At 44.6% G+C, this 15,579-nt stretch overlaps 1 protein-coding gene across 1 annotated transcript in view; it reads right to left on the bottom strand.

The window, feature by feature from the left end:
- Positions 1 to 15,579, bottom strand: part of IGF1R (insulin like growth factor 1 receptor) — a gene marked incomplete at both ends in the record, with an annotated part of 300,651 nt that overhangs the window by 44,110 nt on the left and 240,962 nt on the right. Inside the window, 3 exons of the mRNA XM_082837019.1 lie at positions 8,194 to 8,338; positions 11,057 to 11,205; positions 14,958 to 15,270. Coding sequence (XP_082693145.1) covers positions 8,194 to 8,338; positions 11,057 to 11,205; positions 14,958 to 15,270 — 607 coding nt within the window. The remainder of the gene's footprint in view (positions 1 to 8,193; positions 8,339 to 11,056; positions 11,206 to 14,957; positions 15,271 to 15,579) is intronic.

Below are 15,579 nucleotides of genomic sequence, written 5' to 3'. Positions count from 1 at the left end.
CAGAAGCAGTAGACCCAGCTGCTTCTGCAGGAGAGGTGGGGGGACAGCCAACATCGGCAACCACTAACACTGGCCACCCAGAGACAAACCCATACCCGGGGAGGCAAGAGAGCAGACAGCTCCGGCTTGGGGTCTGGAGAAAGAGCCTTGCAGGTCCTTTCTGTCTGGGTCCGTTGGTAAACCAGGCAGGCAGGGTCACAGATGCCATCTGAGTCCTCTGTGCTGACAGGTCTGCTCCCCACAGAACTCAGACCCTTCTCCCCCTCCTATCCCCCAGCCTGTTTCCTTCTGGGGCTCACTCAAGCACCTTCTACAAAACTGAGTTTAAGTACTGGTGCCACATTTTGAGTTATGTCTAAGACCCACTCAGGGATCCAACACATAAACAGTAGAGAAGGAAAGGATCCCAACCTTCTTTCCCGAGCCGGGACAGCTCAGACAGAAGCCCAGAGACCTCCTCTGCCCCGGGTGGTGTCCACTGGGCACCTCTGTGCATCCGGTGAGGTTCACTTACACCCGGACCAGGACCTCTACCAGGACTCTACCCGCTGGTCAGTCCACAGCCTGAGTCTCACTCATTGAGAGCAAAGCAAAAGCCATGGTTCCAGTGCTGTGAAGCCCACCTGTACATTTCCCCGGGAATTCATGAGGCATTCAGAGACAGGGGTCCAGGACTATCAATGCCATTTATGAGCTGCACAGCCACAGGCAGGTCACTCAGTGCTTTCTGTAGCTCCGTTTACTCACTTATTGGACAACAAGGGGCACAAACGGTGTCATATGAGCTCCCTGTTGGTTTTAAGGGCCCAGGAGGAGTTACTGAGCTGAGGTGGGATCTGCTCCCCCAGCCTGAAGCCCAACCCCTCCACGAGCATCAGGTCACGTCGGTGCAGGTGCTGGGGGTGGGGATCCTGCCCACACAGGGGTGCAATGAGCCAATAAGTCCAGAGGCAGCACCTCAGAAACTAAGCCAGGCTCCTCACAAACCCACCTGAGGCCTCGACACATTCACGGTCACCAAACCAGGTGACAAAAACTGGCAAGTCAACAAATCCTTTCCTTTCAGCAAGAGCTCACTCCCCAACATCTGCTGGAAAAGGAATGTAAGACATTGTCCAGAGGAATCTAGACTTGGGCTACGTACCACAAGGCCATGTGTGCAGGAGGGTGGTGTGGCAGGTGGAAGGTGGGGTCCACAGTGCCCCCCCCACCATCTGCTCCCTCACTGCCAGGCTGCAGGTGATGCTGCTGGGAGAAGGGGTGTCCGCAGAGTTATACAACCGGAGGAGGGGTTCACAGGTGGAGGCAGATGTCTCCTATCATAGGCCATTCTTGCCCTCAGAATACTCCCAGCTCTGAAGGACACTCTGCGGCATCAACACGAACCCTGTGGGTCTGGCTGCTCCCAGGTTCCCAAGTAGGCCGCATGGGACAAAATCTCCTTGTTGGTGCAGAAAGCTCTGGGCCGGGAGTAAAGGCCAATTACCCAGGTCAAATTGCTGACTCAACCTAGGACGAAGCTTTTATTTTAGTAAACTAATTTCACTAGCAGAGAACATAACCGCACCGAAAATACCTCCTGAACAAAACATGCTTCTCCCCAGGGGAGGGAGCATGAATTATAAATCAGGAATTTGACAAATGAATGGCAGGCACACTGAAATTCTGTGTATGTGACTAATCACTTTGAAAAGCAAGATTATCTTTTTACAGTAAACATAAACATTTTTTTACAACACTGAGAAGGCCTGGAGCCAGGATACCAATATCAATAAAACCGGGGTGTTATGGAGCTTGTGTAAGCGACAGAAAAATAAAAGTGAAACCCTCAACACAATGATAATCAAGCCATTCACGAGCTGCCTGTCAATACTGCTCTTGTTTTCCCAACCCCAGCTGGAGGCCCGGCTGCCCACACATTCCTTCCACGATCAGGTAAGGATTAAAAGACGGTAAAAGGCAGAAACTTGTCTGCATATCTTCAACACACACATATACACACTTAGATTTTATTGTTCCCTAAAGGAAATGCCTGTTTAAGTCAATTATTCTGTAAATGTGATTTCCTAATTGTTTCTAAGCTGACTGCCTTTACATTCAAAACATATTTAAAAAAATTATCTGTTTATTCTTCTGTCCCTTACACAGGCTCCGTGGTGCCTGGGTTTTATCTATATTGGTATCCTGGCCCCAGCTCTCTTCAAGGTTGCAAAAAATGTTTGTTTCTATGCTTGGGTGGGCCCCATCTGCCAAAATGTAGACCAATGTGGGAGGTTATCTCCTTGAGGACATCTATATATTATCTGCATCAATATTCTAAACGCCCAGCACATACTATACACCTAACTGTTTTATTTATGGCTCCAATCTCAGGGTTGTCCTACTTCTGAGTTGTCAACACCACCAGCTCCCCGCCTGCTCGAATGAAGGGCAGGAAGGATGGGGAAGCAAAGGAAGGCAAAGTGCTGAGGATTCGAGTGGTACTTAGAAGACAGCCCCGGGTCCAGGGCTCGGACCACTGCACGTGGGAATCCAAAGATCGGGGTGGAGCGTCATCTCCACTCTCACTAAGCAATAACTCTAGGCAAGGTATTTCTTTGGCTTCTCCCCACCTGGGACAGATGGGGCTGAGGGTGGGGTCTCCAGAACATGGGGGCAGGAAGGGACATTCCCCCCTTTCCAAACTTTGCTGACAAATTGGAAAAAAAAAATCATTAGTTCCTTTCATTTCTCAGAGAAAAAACTATGGCCTCTTTTGGGCGGTCCCTCGGTGGCATCAGAACCCAGCACATGGGGGCTTGTCTCTAGCAGTCGAGCCATCTGCAACTGATGCAGGATTTGGTCTTTTCACATATGCTGCCTCCAACCTGTCTGCAACGGATTGCTTTATACCACATCCAGTCTCCCCCAAAGTTCAATATTTACACCAGCCTCGGAGGTTCAGCAAGGGTGGGAATTTATATTCAAGTGGCACTAGGCACCAAACAGATACTCTGAAAACGTTTCCCCTTTGAGGGTTTTAAAAACAGCTTTACTGAGGTATAATTTATCTACCAAAAAAATTCACTCATTATAAGTGTACAGTTCCAGAAGCTTCAGTAAATTCACACAGGTGTCTAACCATCACCACGATGCATTTTCAGAACATTTCCGTCACGCCAAAGTTCTTCATTCCCGATGGTGGTCAAGCTCCAATTCCATCCCCAGCTCTTCACTGATCTGCTTTCTGCCTCCATAGTTTTGCCTTTTCTACAAAGCACATATTAATGGAATCACAAAATGTGTAGCCTTTTGTGTCTGGCTTTTTTTCACTTAGCCTAATGTTTTTGAGGTTCACTCATGTTGTTACATTATTGTTGGGCAGTAATTGTGCCACATTTTATTTATCCATTTATCTGCTGATGGACATTTGGATTGTTTCCAGTGGGGTATTTTGGTGGTGGTGGGGGTTGGTATCATGAATAACACTGCTATGAGCAATCACATACAAGTCTCGTGTGGACATGTTTTCATTTCTCTTGGGTAGATACCGGGGTAGAGCCTGGAACTGCTGAGTCACATGTCTGAGTGTATATTTTTTGGAAGTCTGGAAGAAGTGTTAAAGTATAGCCATGTTGCAACCTAATCTTAGAGTTGCAAGAAGGCAGAATAAAGCACAAAGTGTTGCAAAGTCAAGTGGTGGGAACATGAGCAGAGATGCCTAACTGCATCCAAGAATTCCAATTCTTATAACCCACCACCTCCATCTACTCTTATTCTTTTCAGGGCAACAATCCTTGGTGGCACCAACAAATGTGAAATTTTAATTCATTTATCTGATGTATCACAAAATATGGTTGTTCAAATAAGGGAATTTTTTCAGAGAACAGAAATATTCTCTTTCTTATTCAAGGGCTTAAAAATTAGCCCTTTCATAGGAATCTTGTACATGTGTATTCCAAAATAGCACAACCTTGATCTTTTTTTTTTTTTTTTTTTTTTTTTTTTTGCGGTACGCGGGCCTCTCACTGTTGTGGCCTCTCCCGTTGCAGAGCACAGGCTCCAGATGCACAGGCTCAGCAGCCATGGCTCACGGGCCTAGCCGCTCCGCAGCATGTGGGATCTTCCCAGACCGGGACACGAACCCGTGTCCCGTGCATCGGCAGGTGGACTCTCAACCACTGTACCACCAGGGAAGCCCAACCTTGATCTTCTAATGTCTAAGGTTATTACTCCAGAAACACATCACCTTACACAGAGTAATGTCCTCAAAGAAGCCTTGGCCATCCGAATTCTTCTGGACAAACTGAAGACTGCCTATGTTGTCCGGCCCCTTTCTCCAGAGACCAGCAGCCCTGCTGTCTGTTCCGATGTGATTTTGCCTATGTCTGTCACCAGCCTGGACATCAAATTCCAGAATCAGCTCACTGTGAGTGAGGACTAAGAGGTCTACTCCAGGTAACGTTCTTGAATTTCATACTCTGAACTTGACTGCGTGGTCTGGGCTACTCAGGAGACATTTGGAGATGGGTCTCAGTTCCAGTTTGGAAAGTTAAGGGTAACACATACAAAGGATCTCTGTACTACAAATTTGTCTGTTCTCCATCAAAACAAAAGGCTACAAAACTTTCTTCCCACTGAACCAAATGGAAGCACTTACTTATATTCTCATTGGTTATGAGAGGTACAAGAAAAATCATACTTTAAGGAACAGTGTGACAAGAACATATTTAGGCAAAAAAAATCAAAGGGCTTTGGGGATATGCTTCTGAGAAGGAATAAAGGGGTAAAATAGTGGTTTCCAATCTTTGCTGCACATTGAAATTACCTGGGAATCTTTTGAAAAGCAATGATGCTTGGATCCCACCCCCAAACATTTTGATTGAATTGGGACAGAGTGCAACTTGGGCATCAGGATTTCTTAAAAGCCCCCAGATGATTCTAATGTATAGCAAAGTGTGGGAACCCGTGGGGTAAAAGTCTTCTTGGCTTACACCAAAAGCAGACTCAAGTGAAATGTCCTATTGACACTCTGGTAACTCAAAAGCCCTGAAAAGGTTCCACTGCCTATCCAAATTATAACCTCCATACCTGGGTACATAACAGCTTACATAATTCTCATACCACCTACCTCTCCAGTATTATTTGCCAAACAGGTCCCAGGATGCCCCAACTCGTTGCCTTTGCTGCTGCCGCCTGTCCTGAAATGCCTTTCTTTACCCTCTGCTTTTTGCTGTTTCTGGAAACCCTCCAAGGCCCATCTCAAAGCCACCTCTTCTCAGAAGCCTGTCTGATCTTCTTCTTCTTTTGTTTTTGTTTTTTTCTTTTTTAATGTTTTTTTGATGTGGACCATTTTTAAAGTCTTTATTGAATCTGTTACAATATTGCTTCTGTTTTATGTTTTGGTTTCTTGGCCAGGAGGCATGTGGGATCTTGGCTCCCCGACAAGGGATCGAAGCCGCGCCCCCTGTGTTGGAAGGCAAAGTCTTAACCACTGGACTGCCAGGGAAGTCCCCTGTCTGATCTTCTTAATCAGATACCTGACTCTTTTTCATGCCCATGGCATGTGTCTTTTCTTTCCCTGTAGCACTCTGCAAGTTCTGCTCGGCACTGCTGGCATTTACCTATTTATCATCTACCTTTCTTCTCTTCCTCCCTCTGACTCTTCCCTTTTTTTTCTTTTTTTTTTTCAGGTTTGAGCAGAAGACTGTCTCTTTTTATAGCTCATTTTGCAATCTTTTAAAAAATTTATTTATTTTTATTTAAGTATAGTTGACGTACAATATTATATAAGTTTCATGTGTACACATAATGATTCACAATTTTTAAAGGTTATATTCCATTTATAGTTATAAAATATCAGCTATGTTCCCGGTGTTGTACAATATATCCTTGTAGCTTATTTATTTTATATGTAATAGTTTGTACCTCTTAATCCCCTACTCCTAAATTGCCCTTCCCTCCTTCCCTCTCCCCACTGGTAATCACTAGTTTGTTCTCTGTATCTGTGTGACTCTTCCCTTCTTACAGGAGTGAGGGGAGTAGGCAAAGGGGCTGGACCTAACCCTCTTCCTAAATCTGAGAAATACAGAATTGAGTTGTTGCTACTGGTCACACCTGATACAAAGCCAGTAAGGGTCTTCATCACAAGCAAGGATGACCCATACATTTTTGGTCATGGGTGAGGAAGGCAGCTCAGAGAACACAGCTCCCATCAGGAGAGGCAAGGTTCTCAAGCTCTATCTAAAGAGAGAGCCTCCAAACAATGGCAGGCAGGAATCCAAGGCTAGAAGCCCAGCATCCTCAGAGCTACAAGGGCTACTAACCAGCAGCAGGTTCACCATTGCCCTTCCCTGACATCTAAAGTACTATCAGCAGGGCAGGGGCCTGAAGCTTAGCTGAGCTTGGAAGTGGCCCAAACACCTAAGCAATGACATACATCTGTAAGAAGACCCCACTGGGACTTTGGGTTTTACACATGATTCAGGTAATGAGAACTACATCATAAATATTCTTGCAAATAAAAATCACACTTTGGGCTTCCCTGGTGGCGCAGTGGTTGGGAGTCCGCCTGCCGATGCAGGGGACGTGGGTTCGTGCCCTGGTTTGGGAAGATCCCACATGCCGCGGAGCGGCTGGGCCTGTGAGCTGTGGCCGCTGGGCCTGCGCGTCCGGAGCCTGTGCTCCGCAATGGGAGAGGCCATAACGCAAAAAAAAAAAAGTAAATAAAAAAATAAAAAGAAAAATCACACTTTAATTTTCAGCTACACTCAAGTCCTAATACTTTTAGTTAACACACAACTGAAAGGTAATCACATCATGTAATAATTCCTAATAAAAATGAATTAAACTCTCCTGTTAGCTTTCCCCTCTATGTATATCACTTGCTCAGCCTGGAAAAAAAAAAAAGAATGTGTATCCTCAAGCAGCAGGAAAACTTGCAGGTATCAATACGCCAAAGCAAAAGTGCTTACCAACACCAGGGTTTCCAGAAACACAAACCTACTTGTAGGAAAAAAAATAAAAGAACTGTGCTAAAATTCACTTTAAAATTTAATACAACCAACAGTAACACCATCACCTCAAATTGGCAGAGCCTCGGTTTGCCATGTCGGTGACCTGAGACACTTGGGCTGGGCACAGTGGAAGCCTCCTTGGATTTGCCAAAAGAAAGACATTTTTCTAAAGAATCAGTGTTCCCAGCAGGGAGGACAGTGTGCTTTTCAAGGATGGAATGAAGAGCTGCCCTCTTTCTTTAGCTATATCAGATGATGGAATTTTAAGAATTTAAGACTGACCAAGAGTGAGTCTGAGAAAAAGCAGGAAGGCTGTAAGGAAACCCTTATGCGGTAACTTTATCCAGTCGGGGCACATAAATCAGCAAGGACAACCTTTCTCATGACCTTCCCACCTCTTGCTTTCCTAAATTATTTCCCCAAATTCTCTTTAGAAGGAATTAACTCATTAATGGATGTCTCCTTTTATTTCAAAGCATTAGCTTAAAGCCAGGCAAGAGCTGTATTTAAAGGTGGGGGGGGTCGGTGAAGAGAAGCACGTATGCAAAGGAACACCTGGGCTAAGTGCTGGAGAGAAATTGCGCGTGCAGGAAGCACCCGCTTTTATTCCTCCTCTGGTGAAAGGCCTCCGGCTAGTTTAAAACCCTTATCACAAAGCACGTCTCTGCAGAAGGCAAAAATTCTATGAGTAGCACAAATCCTACAAGCTGATCAATAGAAACAATTCTGTGAATCAAGATTTCTTTGTAACAAAATGAACTGTTCATATGCCTCCAAATCTCTGATGTTCTAATACATCTGAAAAGATGGAATGGCTTTTACGTAGTGGACTACAGCACCCTGAGGCAGATAAGGGACCCATAAATGATGATTTCATGGCGAGGTAAGCACTTCAGACCCACTCCCAGTGCTTTTGGCAGAAACAGCCCCTACTGCAGCCCCATCTGCTGCTTTGCTGGCCACCGTCAGACACGTAACCCTGGATGGGTCACAACCCAGTCCTGAGGACGGAGAATTGTGACTACACGAGACCCCATGTGAGGAGGTGGGTCCTCACTCAGGGCGCCCGCACTGCTGTCATTTTCACTTCTTCTTTTTAATGAGAAAGGGCTCTTCCCTTAGAAACGCAGAACTTTAAAATGCAGGCTGCTTACTCTGTGGTGGGAGAATGTCAGTTTGTGAAATTTGGAGCACTTACCCCTCTAGTTGCTCCTCTCCTAGGATCTGGCGAAGGTTCTTCAGGAAGGACAAGGAGACCAAGGCATGGGAGTGGCGGATCTTCACGTAGCCCGTCACGACCTCGATGAGTCCCATGAAGTTCTCCAGTTCCGAAGCGATGTTGTCTGCAGTAAGGGGGGCCATGTTACTGAGCATTCACTAAGCGTGAGCGGGGCGGACACACTTGGTTTCTCGCAAACACGTGTGGAGAGCAATTCAGTGCGGGTCTTGTTTTCATGGTGCCACTGAGGTGCTCGGGCTTCACAGGACCCTTGTCCCTTATCAAAAGTGCGTTTCCCTAAGCTTGGCTTTCAACACCCTCGCCTGGGGGGTGGGATGGGGCCCCCAAGGCCAGGGAAGGGGAGTTTCTAGAAGGCTGGGTACTGCAGCTCCCAGGCTTATTAACAGAATGTAATATCATAAAAACCAGACTGCCAATTAGCAAATGCGGGCACATCTAGGGAACTTCTTTAATATGCTCTGTCAACAGACAGTGCTGCCTCCAAAGTACAAGGGCATGACTAAATAAACAACATTTCCTCGGTCTCATTAGGAACTGCCTTTGCCACATTTCTAGTTCCTAAGATACAGGGATCTATATTTAAAGCTTCCATCTTACTAAGACTGGAAGAAAATGCACCAAAACGTTAACAATGGTTATCGGCAGGTAATTTTAAAAAATTCATTTCTATGCTTCTAAGTTTTCTACAATGCACATTCATAACTCCCACACATATAAAATAGTTGGGAACATCGTTGCTAATAGATGTGTAAAAATGACAAGATGTATAAACAGTGTATTTCCTTTAATTTTGTAGCCTATTTTTTTCTCATAGTAAATAAAAAACATAAACTTCAACTTATGCCAAAATTATAACACATACTATAATGAATTGGGTGTGGTTCAACTAACAGAATTTTACTGTGTATGATTTGTGAAGGCTTACTTAATAAAAGGTTCTCTTTTGCTTTCAATTGATAAACATCAAAGAATAAGTGTACTGCCCTCCAGGGTAACACCCTACATTTATGGACAGCTTGATGGTTTTCCAAGAGAAATGAAGGAGAAATTCAAGTTGTAAAGACTAGCGGTTGCCTGCAGTTGATGTTTCAAGGAAAAGATCATGAATTTTAAATGTGGGGTGGGGAACTTCCCTGGTGGTGCAGTGGTTAAGAATCCACCTGCCAATGCAGGGGACATGGATTCAAGCCCTGGTCCGGGAAGATCCCACGTGCCACAGAGCAACTAAGCCCGTGCACCACAACTACTGAGCCTGCACTCTAGAGCCCGTGAACCACAACTACTGAGGCTGTGTGCCATGACTACTGAAGCCCATGTGCCTAGAGCCCATGCTCCACAACAAGAGAAGCCACTGCAATGAGAAAAGCCTGCGCACCACAACAAAGATCCAACGCAGCCAATAAATAAATAAAATTAAAATAAAATTTAAAAAAGTCCTCACGGTCAAAATCTGAAAGATTTATTTTAAAAATAAATAAATAAATAAATGTGGGGCAGGACTCATGCCTTCTAGTAAGGCTGAGGAAGGACCTTTCCAATGAGATGTCTGACCAATTTCCTGTGATGGCTATAAACTGGAAGACACATTTCATCATCATGCACAAATATGTACCAATTCCTTCTCAAATTATACTTCTCCATGGATTTAATTCATGGATTAAATTTTTATCTTGAGGATAGGAATATAAGAAAAAAAGAAGGGTTAGCCATTTAAAGGATATGTTCTAGGGAATGAGGAAATCTTTTTTAAAAAGTAAGAAATCTAGTAAGTGCAGAATACCCTGAAAGTAAGAAAATTCTAACTGTGTGGAAACAAAGTTATCTCTGTTGTAGAGGAGTGAAAGGTGTTGTGAAAATCAAGGGCTATCCAAAAATTCAAAAGAACTAAGCAGAAAACTTGTTGCTGCCATCTCTAAACCATAAGAATAGAGCTCACTTATTGTACAAATAGTATTAAGGAAAAGTAAATGCGCAGAATAAATAGGACATTTTTGCCCCTCAGACTATAAAAAAAAAGAAAAAAACTTCTTCACAAAAGGATTTAGAAAAAAATTCCTTTCAGCCTCAACTCCTTCTTATTATATTTCTCCTAGCTTACAAAATTATCAGTACCGCCACCAAGTGGTTCCAGTGGTGGAGAACTTAAGGCACCGTTACTAGAAGCCCTTGTCAATTACAGATCAGAACTGAAAGTATCACCAAATAAGTCAACAGGAAATGCTTCACACAAATGCAATTACCAGGAACGCCATCTACTGCAAATAATGGGGATCCTGTAGAGGGTGAGATCGAAGCTTTAAATGCATGATGGCATACATATACTTTTATCTCTTTTGGTTCTCAGAAATAAATGTGGAGATTGGCCACTTTTGGACTGAATAAAATTTTAAAATGATATCATTAAACTCTTCCCTTGCTTAGTATCTTCAATATATCCAAGTAACCAAGACTCTGGACTTAAAGCTCTGTGGACTTGGCTCCAGCTGGAGACTGCTGAGTCACACCTTTGATCCATAGGTCTCTTCTGGGGTTTGTATGTGTTGGGATGTGTGTATCCTGCGTAAGATGTGACTTAAGAAAGATGAGGGATGACCCTCTGAAGAAACAAATGCTGTGCCAATGGCTGAAAATCAGACGGCCTTTCAATCTGTTTTTTATCTTTAAGGGAAACTCAAAGGAGGGGCATTGAGCATGAGGCTTACGCACCATGTTGTTTTTCTAGGCCCATATTTTAGTTGTGAGTCATGGATGAGTAGGAAAAGCATCAACAAAAGAAAACCAAGAGATCTGGCCCTCTCTGCCAGGGAGATGGAATACTTACTGCCGCGTCGGATATTAATGAGTAGATTGCCCTTGAAGATGGTGCATCCTTGGAGCATCTGAGCAGAAGTGACAGAATCAATGGTCTTTGTCTTTTTCTCTTCCTCACACACTTTGGGACAAGGGCCTTCGCAAGGGATGCAGTACATGCTGTTGAAAATAAACCAACCCAAAACACAGAGAGCTGAGTCTGTCTTCTCGCATTAAAAAAACCCATAAAGATATGCTTTTATTCTAGGTGTCTTTACAGTCCACATTACAAAAAGCAACTGGTGGAAGCATTCAAGTGGTCACACTGTTTCTTATCCCCAAGCCTACCCAGGATAAGCCACTCAAATTGCAACCAAAAGGAGAAACTGCCTACAAAGGAAAAGCATGCTGCCTGTTTCCAGACAAAACACATGATACACCCTTGAGGCATGTGTGTATCATAGGCTGGGACTGGTGAGCCAGCTGGTCCCATGTGGGAGAAACAGCTTTGCAGAAAGAAAGCACCTGGGGTTCCCAAGAACAGAACTGTTCTCTGATGTTGTGGCCCCTGCTGGCACACCCTGGAGGAGCCACGGGGAGAGTGGACAGGGACAGCAAAGGGACGGCAGAGTCTCTGCCACTAACGGGAATCTAACTCCTGCAGCCAGTGGTCCAGCAAAGTCCAATGAGGGATTCCAAAAGGCATGTGCTATAGCACAGATCCATTATTTTCTTGCTAAAGCACAACTGAAATAATTTCTTGACAGTGTTTGGCAGAAACTTGTAAATTGATCCAAGTGCTGTTTTCGCTGCATACACAATAAAAACAAGGAACTTCCATTACTTTGTAATAAGCTCCTATTTCACATGCAATCTTGAACATGCCACAAACCACCAACAGTCAGGGACCAGTGAGTGACGCTGGCACTTTTCCTGCTTACCTACCCTTATTTAGGAAACAGTGGACAAAACACTAATCCAGCTGCTGAACCACAGAAAGTTGGGTCAATTTCCAAACAAATAAATGATACAACATTATGGGATGTGTGTGTAATAGGACGGTGAATTGGAGAGCCACTATATTTACATGATGGTTCTTGAATGATCGTTCAAACTTCATGAAGTGAAAAACAGTCAAGGAAACAGTGTAAGTTATAGCTCTTAGCATTAAGTACCCCTACCCCGAACCTTACTGCATATTTAAGGCAAAGATGAAGGGTTTTGTTTAAAAGCTTATAGATAAATAAAATTTTCCTACTGTTTTCTTATTTCATATTGGGAGAAGAGGAGGCAAGGTTTCCAAAGGAACTGGGCCAACCATAGCAACGGAGGTTTCTCCCTTCTCTAACATCACACTCAACATGCTCACTTCTAGAGTAGGTAGTAGCTTTTCTTCAGTACTCTTTGTTGGTCTTTTATTGCTTCTAATTTACCTACAAACCAGATAATGCCCCACCTCCCTTTTTAAACACTTTTTATTTTGAAATAATTACAGACACACAGAAAGTTGCAAAAATAGTACAGAAAGGTTCTGCGTACCCTTCACCTGGTTCCCCCAATGGTTGCATCTTACATAATGATAAAGCAATATCAACACCAGGAAACTAACACAGGTACAATGCCTGCATATACTTACATGTCATCTTATCACCTGTGTAATCACCATAACCAGCTAGCCCATCACCACAAACATCTCCCTTGTGCTACCCGTACAGTCACCCTGCCCCCACATCTCTAACCCATGGCAACCACTGATCTATTCTCCATCTCTATTATGTTGTTATTTTGAGAATGTTATATAAATGCAATCATATGGTGTGTGACCTTGTGAGACTGGCTTTTTTCACACAGCATAATGTCCTTGAGATCCATCCATGCTGTGTGTGTCTGAATGGTTTGTTTCTTTATATTGTTGATTGATATTCCATGGTGTGATGGATCACGGTTTGCTTAGCTGTTTACCTATTGTGGAGCATCTGTGCTGTTTCCAGTTTTCGGCTGTTACAAATGAAGCTGCTACAAATAACTGTGTACCTGTTTTTGTGGGAACCTAAGTTTTCATTTCTCTGTGATAAATGTTCAGGAGTGTAACTTCTGGATGGTAGGTTAAGTGTATGTTTAGTCCCCCCTGACATTTTATTCAAATAGCAATTTCTGAAACAAACACCTTTCTTAAAATGTCTAGGAATCATCCAGCACTTAAAAAAAAATGTTTTTCTAAGAAAGTGCTCTGATTACATGTTGATAGTTTAAGCGTCCTCAAATCCATTCTGGTATACACAGTATTAAAAAATAAATATTTTAAAGTAAGGGTCAAATAGCCCTTAAAGGCTGAGAGGGGGATTTATTAGTTCTTGACGGCATTTTATTTTAAAGTGTAAAAGGGAGATCTGTAGCTTTGAACAGACTGTAAGCATTGGTAGGAAAAATAACAGCTCAATTCTTTGAAAAATGAATTACAGTAGAAGAAACTGTCACAGTGCACAGCACATCCCACTTTGCCTGCTACTCTGGCAGCTGCAGATGACTGAATGCCTCCAGACACCACAGGAAACACACCCGAAAGGCAAAGAAGTTATGACCCAAGGCCATGCACCAGCTGCCTCAACTTGGCCCCCACCCCTGGGGAGGAACTGTGGCTGAGCCTTAACTGGGTTCCAGGCACCGCCCAGGGTACTGGCAAAGCCTTTTTAAGTTCTAGGGCTGCCAATAAAATGTGAGTAAAATGTGGCATACTTATTTTGGGTGGAATATGTATACTCTCCAGTTCACTGGCATCCCTGGCACATTTACCATTTTAAAGTATTTCAAGTAACTTTTACTATAATAACCGTTACAGAAATGATGACAGGTAGAAAGCTCTACATTTAATTTTATGAAATAATGTGAGCTTTACCTTTGATTTGAAGTTAAGCCTATGGAAGGAGCAACATCTCCAAATATTACACCAGAAACAGATTCCCCTTTACCAAGACTTGCTTGATGAGGTTTGCAGAAACAGAAGGCAGCAAACAGAAGGGAAGTTACACGTTATACTCAAAATGAATGTTTCCTTTTCCAATGGTATTTTATATTTGTAGAATAGTTTTATTTTGAAGAACCTCGAAACGTAAGGATCCTCTGGTGCTAATCACGAAGTAGGCATTTAGTCCATTACAACAGAATTACTCTCTCCTAAGAGTTCTCTGCTCTGCTCCAGAGGAGGAAACAGCATCCCCAAATCTCTAGTCTTCTCTTGCTTCCAGGGTTATGGTTCTGTATTTTGCAACAATTCTGGCATTGCTTTTTCAAAAACTTAAAACCAATTCACAGAAGTCCAGTTGGCATGCACGAGAGGGATGCTGTTTGCCGTAAGGAACTTCTTTGCTTCCCAAGAGAAGTCTCAATGTTCAGGAAGCAAAATGAGAGAGACAGAGAAAACTGAGGGAGGGTGAAGGGTACGTGTGTGTGTAGGAGGTGCTGATGGAACAAACTGCTTGCTCTGAGCGGCAGCTAGTTCAGGCAGGACGGGAGCCAGTGCTAAGAGACTTTGGAGGCCTGCTCACTGCCTTAAGGATGCTGGTGGGCTGGCCGTGTCTTCCTTCCCGCACTCCCAAAGCCTTCACTGGTCTAGTGTTGAGTAGCATTGAGGGTGAGAAAACCTCAGCCTACAGTCTCCCCCACCGGCCTGCTGCTGGGGGTGGCAGCCCTGCATGTGCACAGGGGGTCAGTGACCTCCGGGGACCTGAGCCCGCAAATCAGGTACTTAATTCCAAACGGCCAGGCAGTAGGCCTTCAAACCAAAAAAACTCCCCATTGCTCTTACAGTCATCATAAACTGAAGTTATACCAGCCCTCTGCGGTGGCCCCCCTCCCTTAACCTCCCCAGGGTCCCACCCGGATGGAGCCACTGGCAGCATCAACCTTTCTGCCCCCCGGGCCCCAACACTGACCTCTGGCTGCCGTTGCGGATGAAGCCCGACGGGCACTCCTGCATGCACTCGCCGTCGTGGATCACGAAGCCCTCAGAATCGCTGCTCTCAGCGTTGGGGATGTTGGCGCAGAAGTCACGGTCCACACAACGCCAGCCCTCGAAGCGGTAGGTGTTGGGCGGGCAGCTGGGCACACAGACACCGGCATAGTAGTAGTGGCGGCAGGCCACGCAGGCCGTGTCGTTGTCGGGCGCGCTGCAGCTGCCCAGGCACTCGGGGTGGCAGCACTCGTGGTTCTCCGTGCACGCCCGCTTCCCGCACGTGCTCGGGCACACTGTGGGTGACAGGCAGGGTGTGAGGCTGGCTGAGAGCCAGATCGCTCCACCTGGCACAATCCAACCCATCAACCACAACGCGATCCCCAAATGGAACGTCACTGGGCATTGGACTTGAATCAACAGTATTACATATTGAGAATTTCATTAAGGCAGGGAGCAAATACTCTGAGTTTGGAGTCAGGTGAGCAGGGTTTAATATCTAGCCTCTCCTACTTGACTATGTTTGGTCTTGGAGGAGTCCTTACCATCTTTGACCTTGATCCTCTCTTCTCATCTACAGAATGGGGTAATAATACCCATCTTGA

The sequence above is a fragment of the Leucopleurus acutus genome (assembly GCF_964270905.1).
Source record: "Leucopleurus acutus genome assembly, chromosome: 1".
NCBI lineage: Eukaryota > Metazoa > Chordata > Mammalia > Artiodactyla > Delphinidae > Leucopleurus > Leucopleurus acutus.
This window is presented reverse-complemented; position numbering and strand designations above follow the sequence as displayed.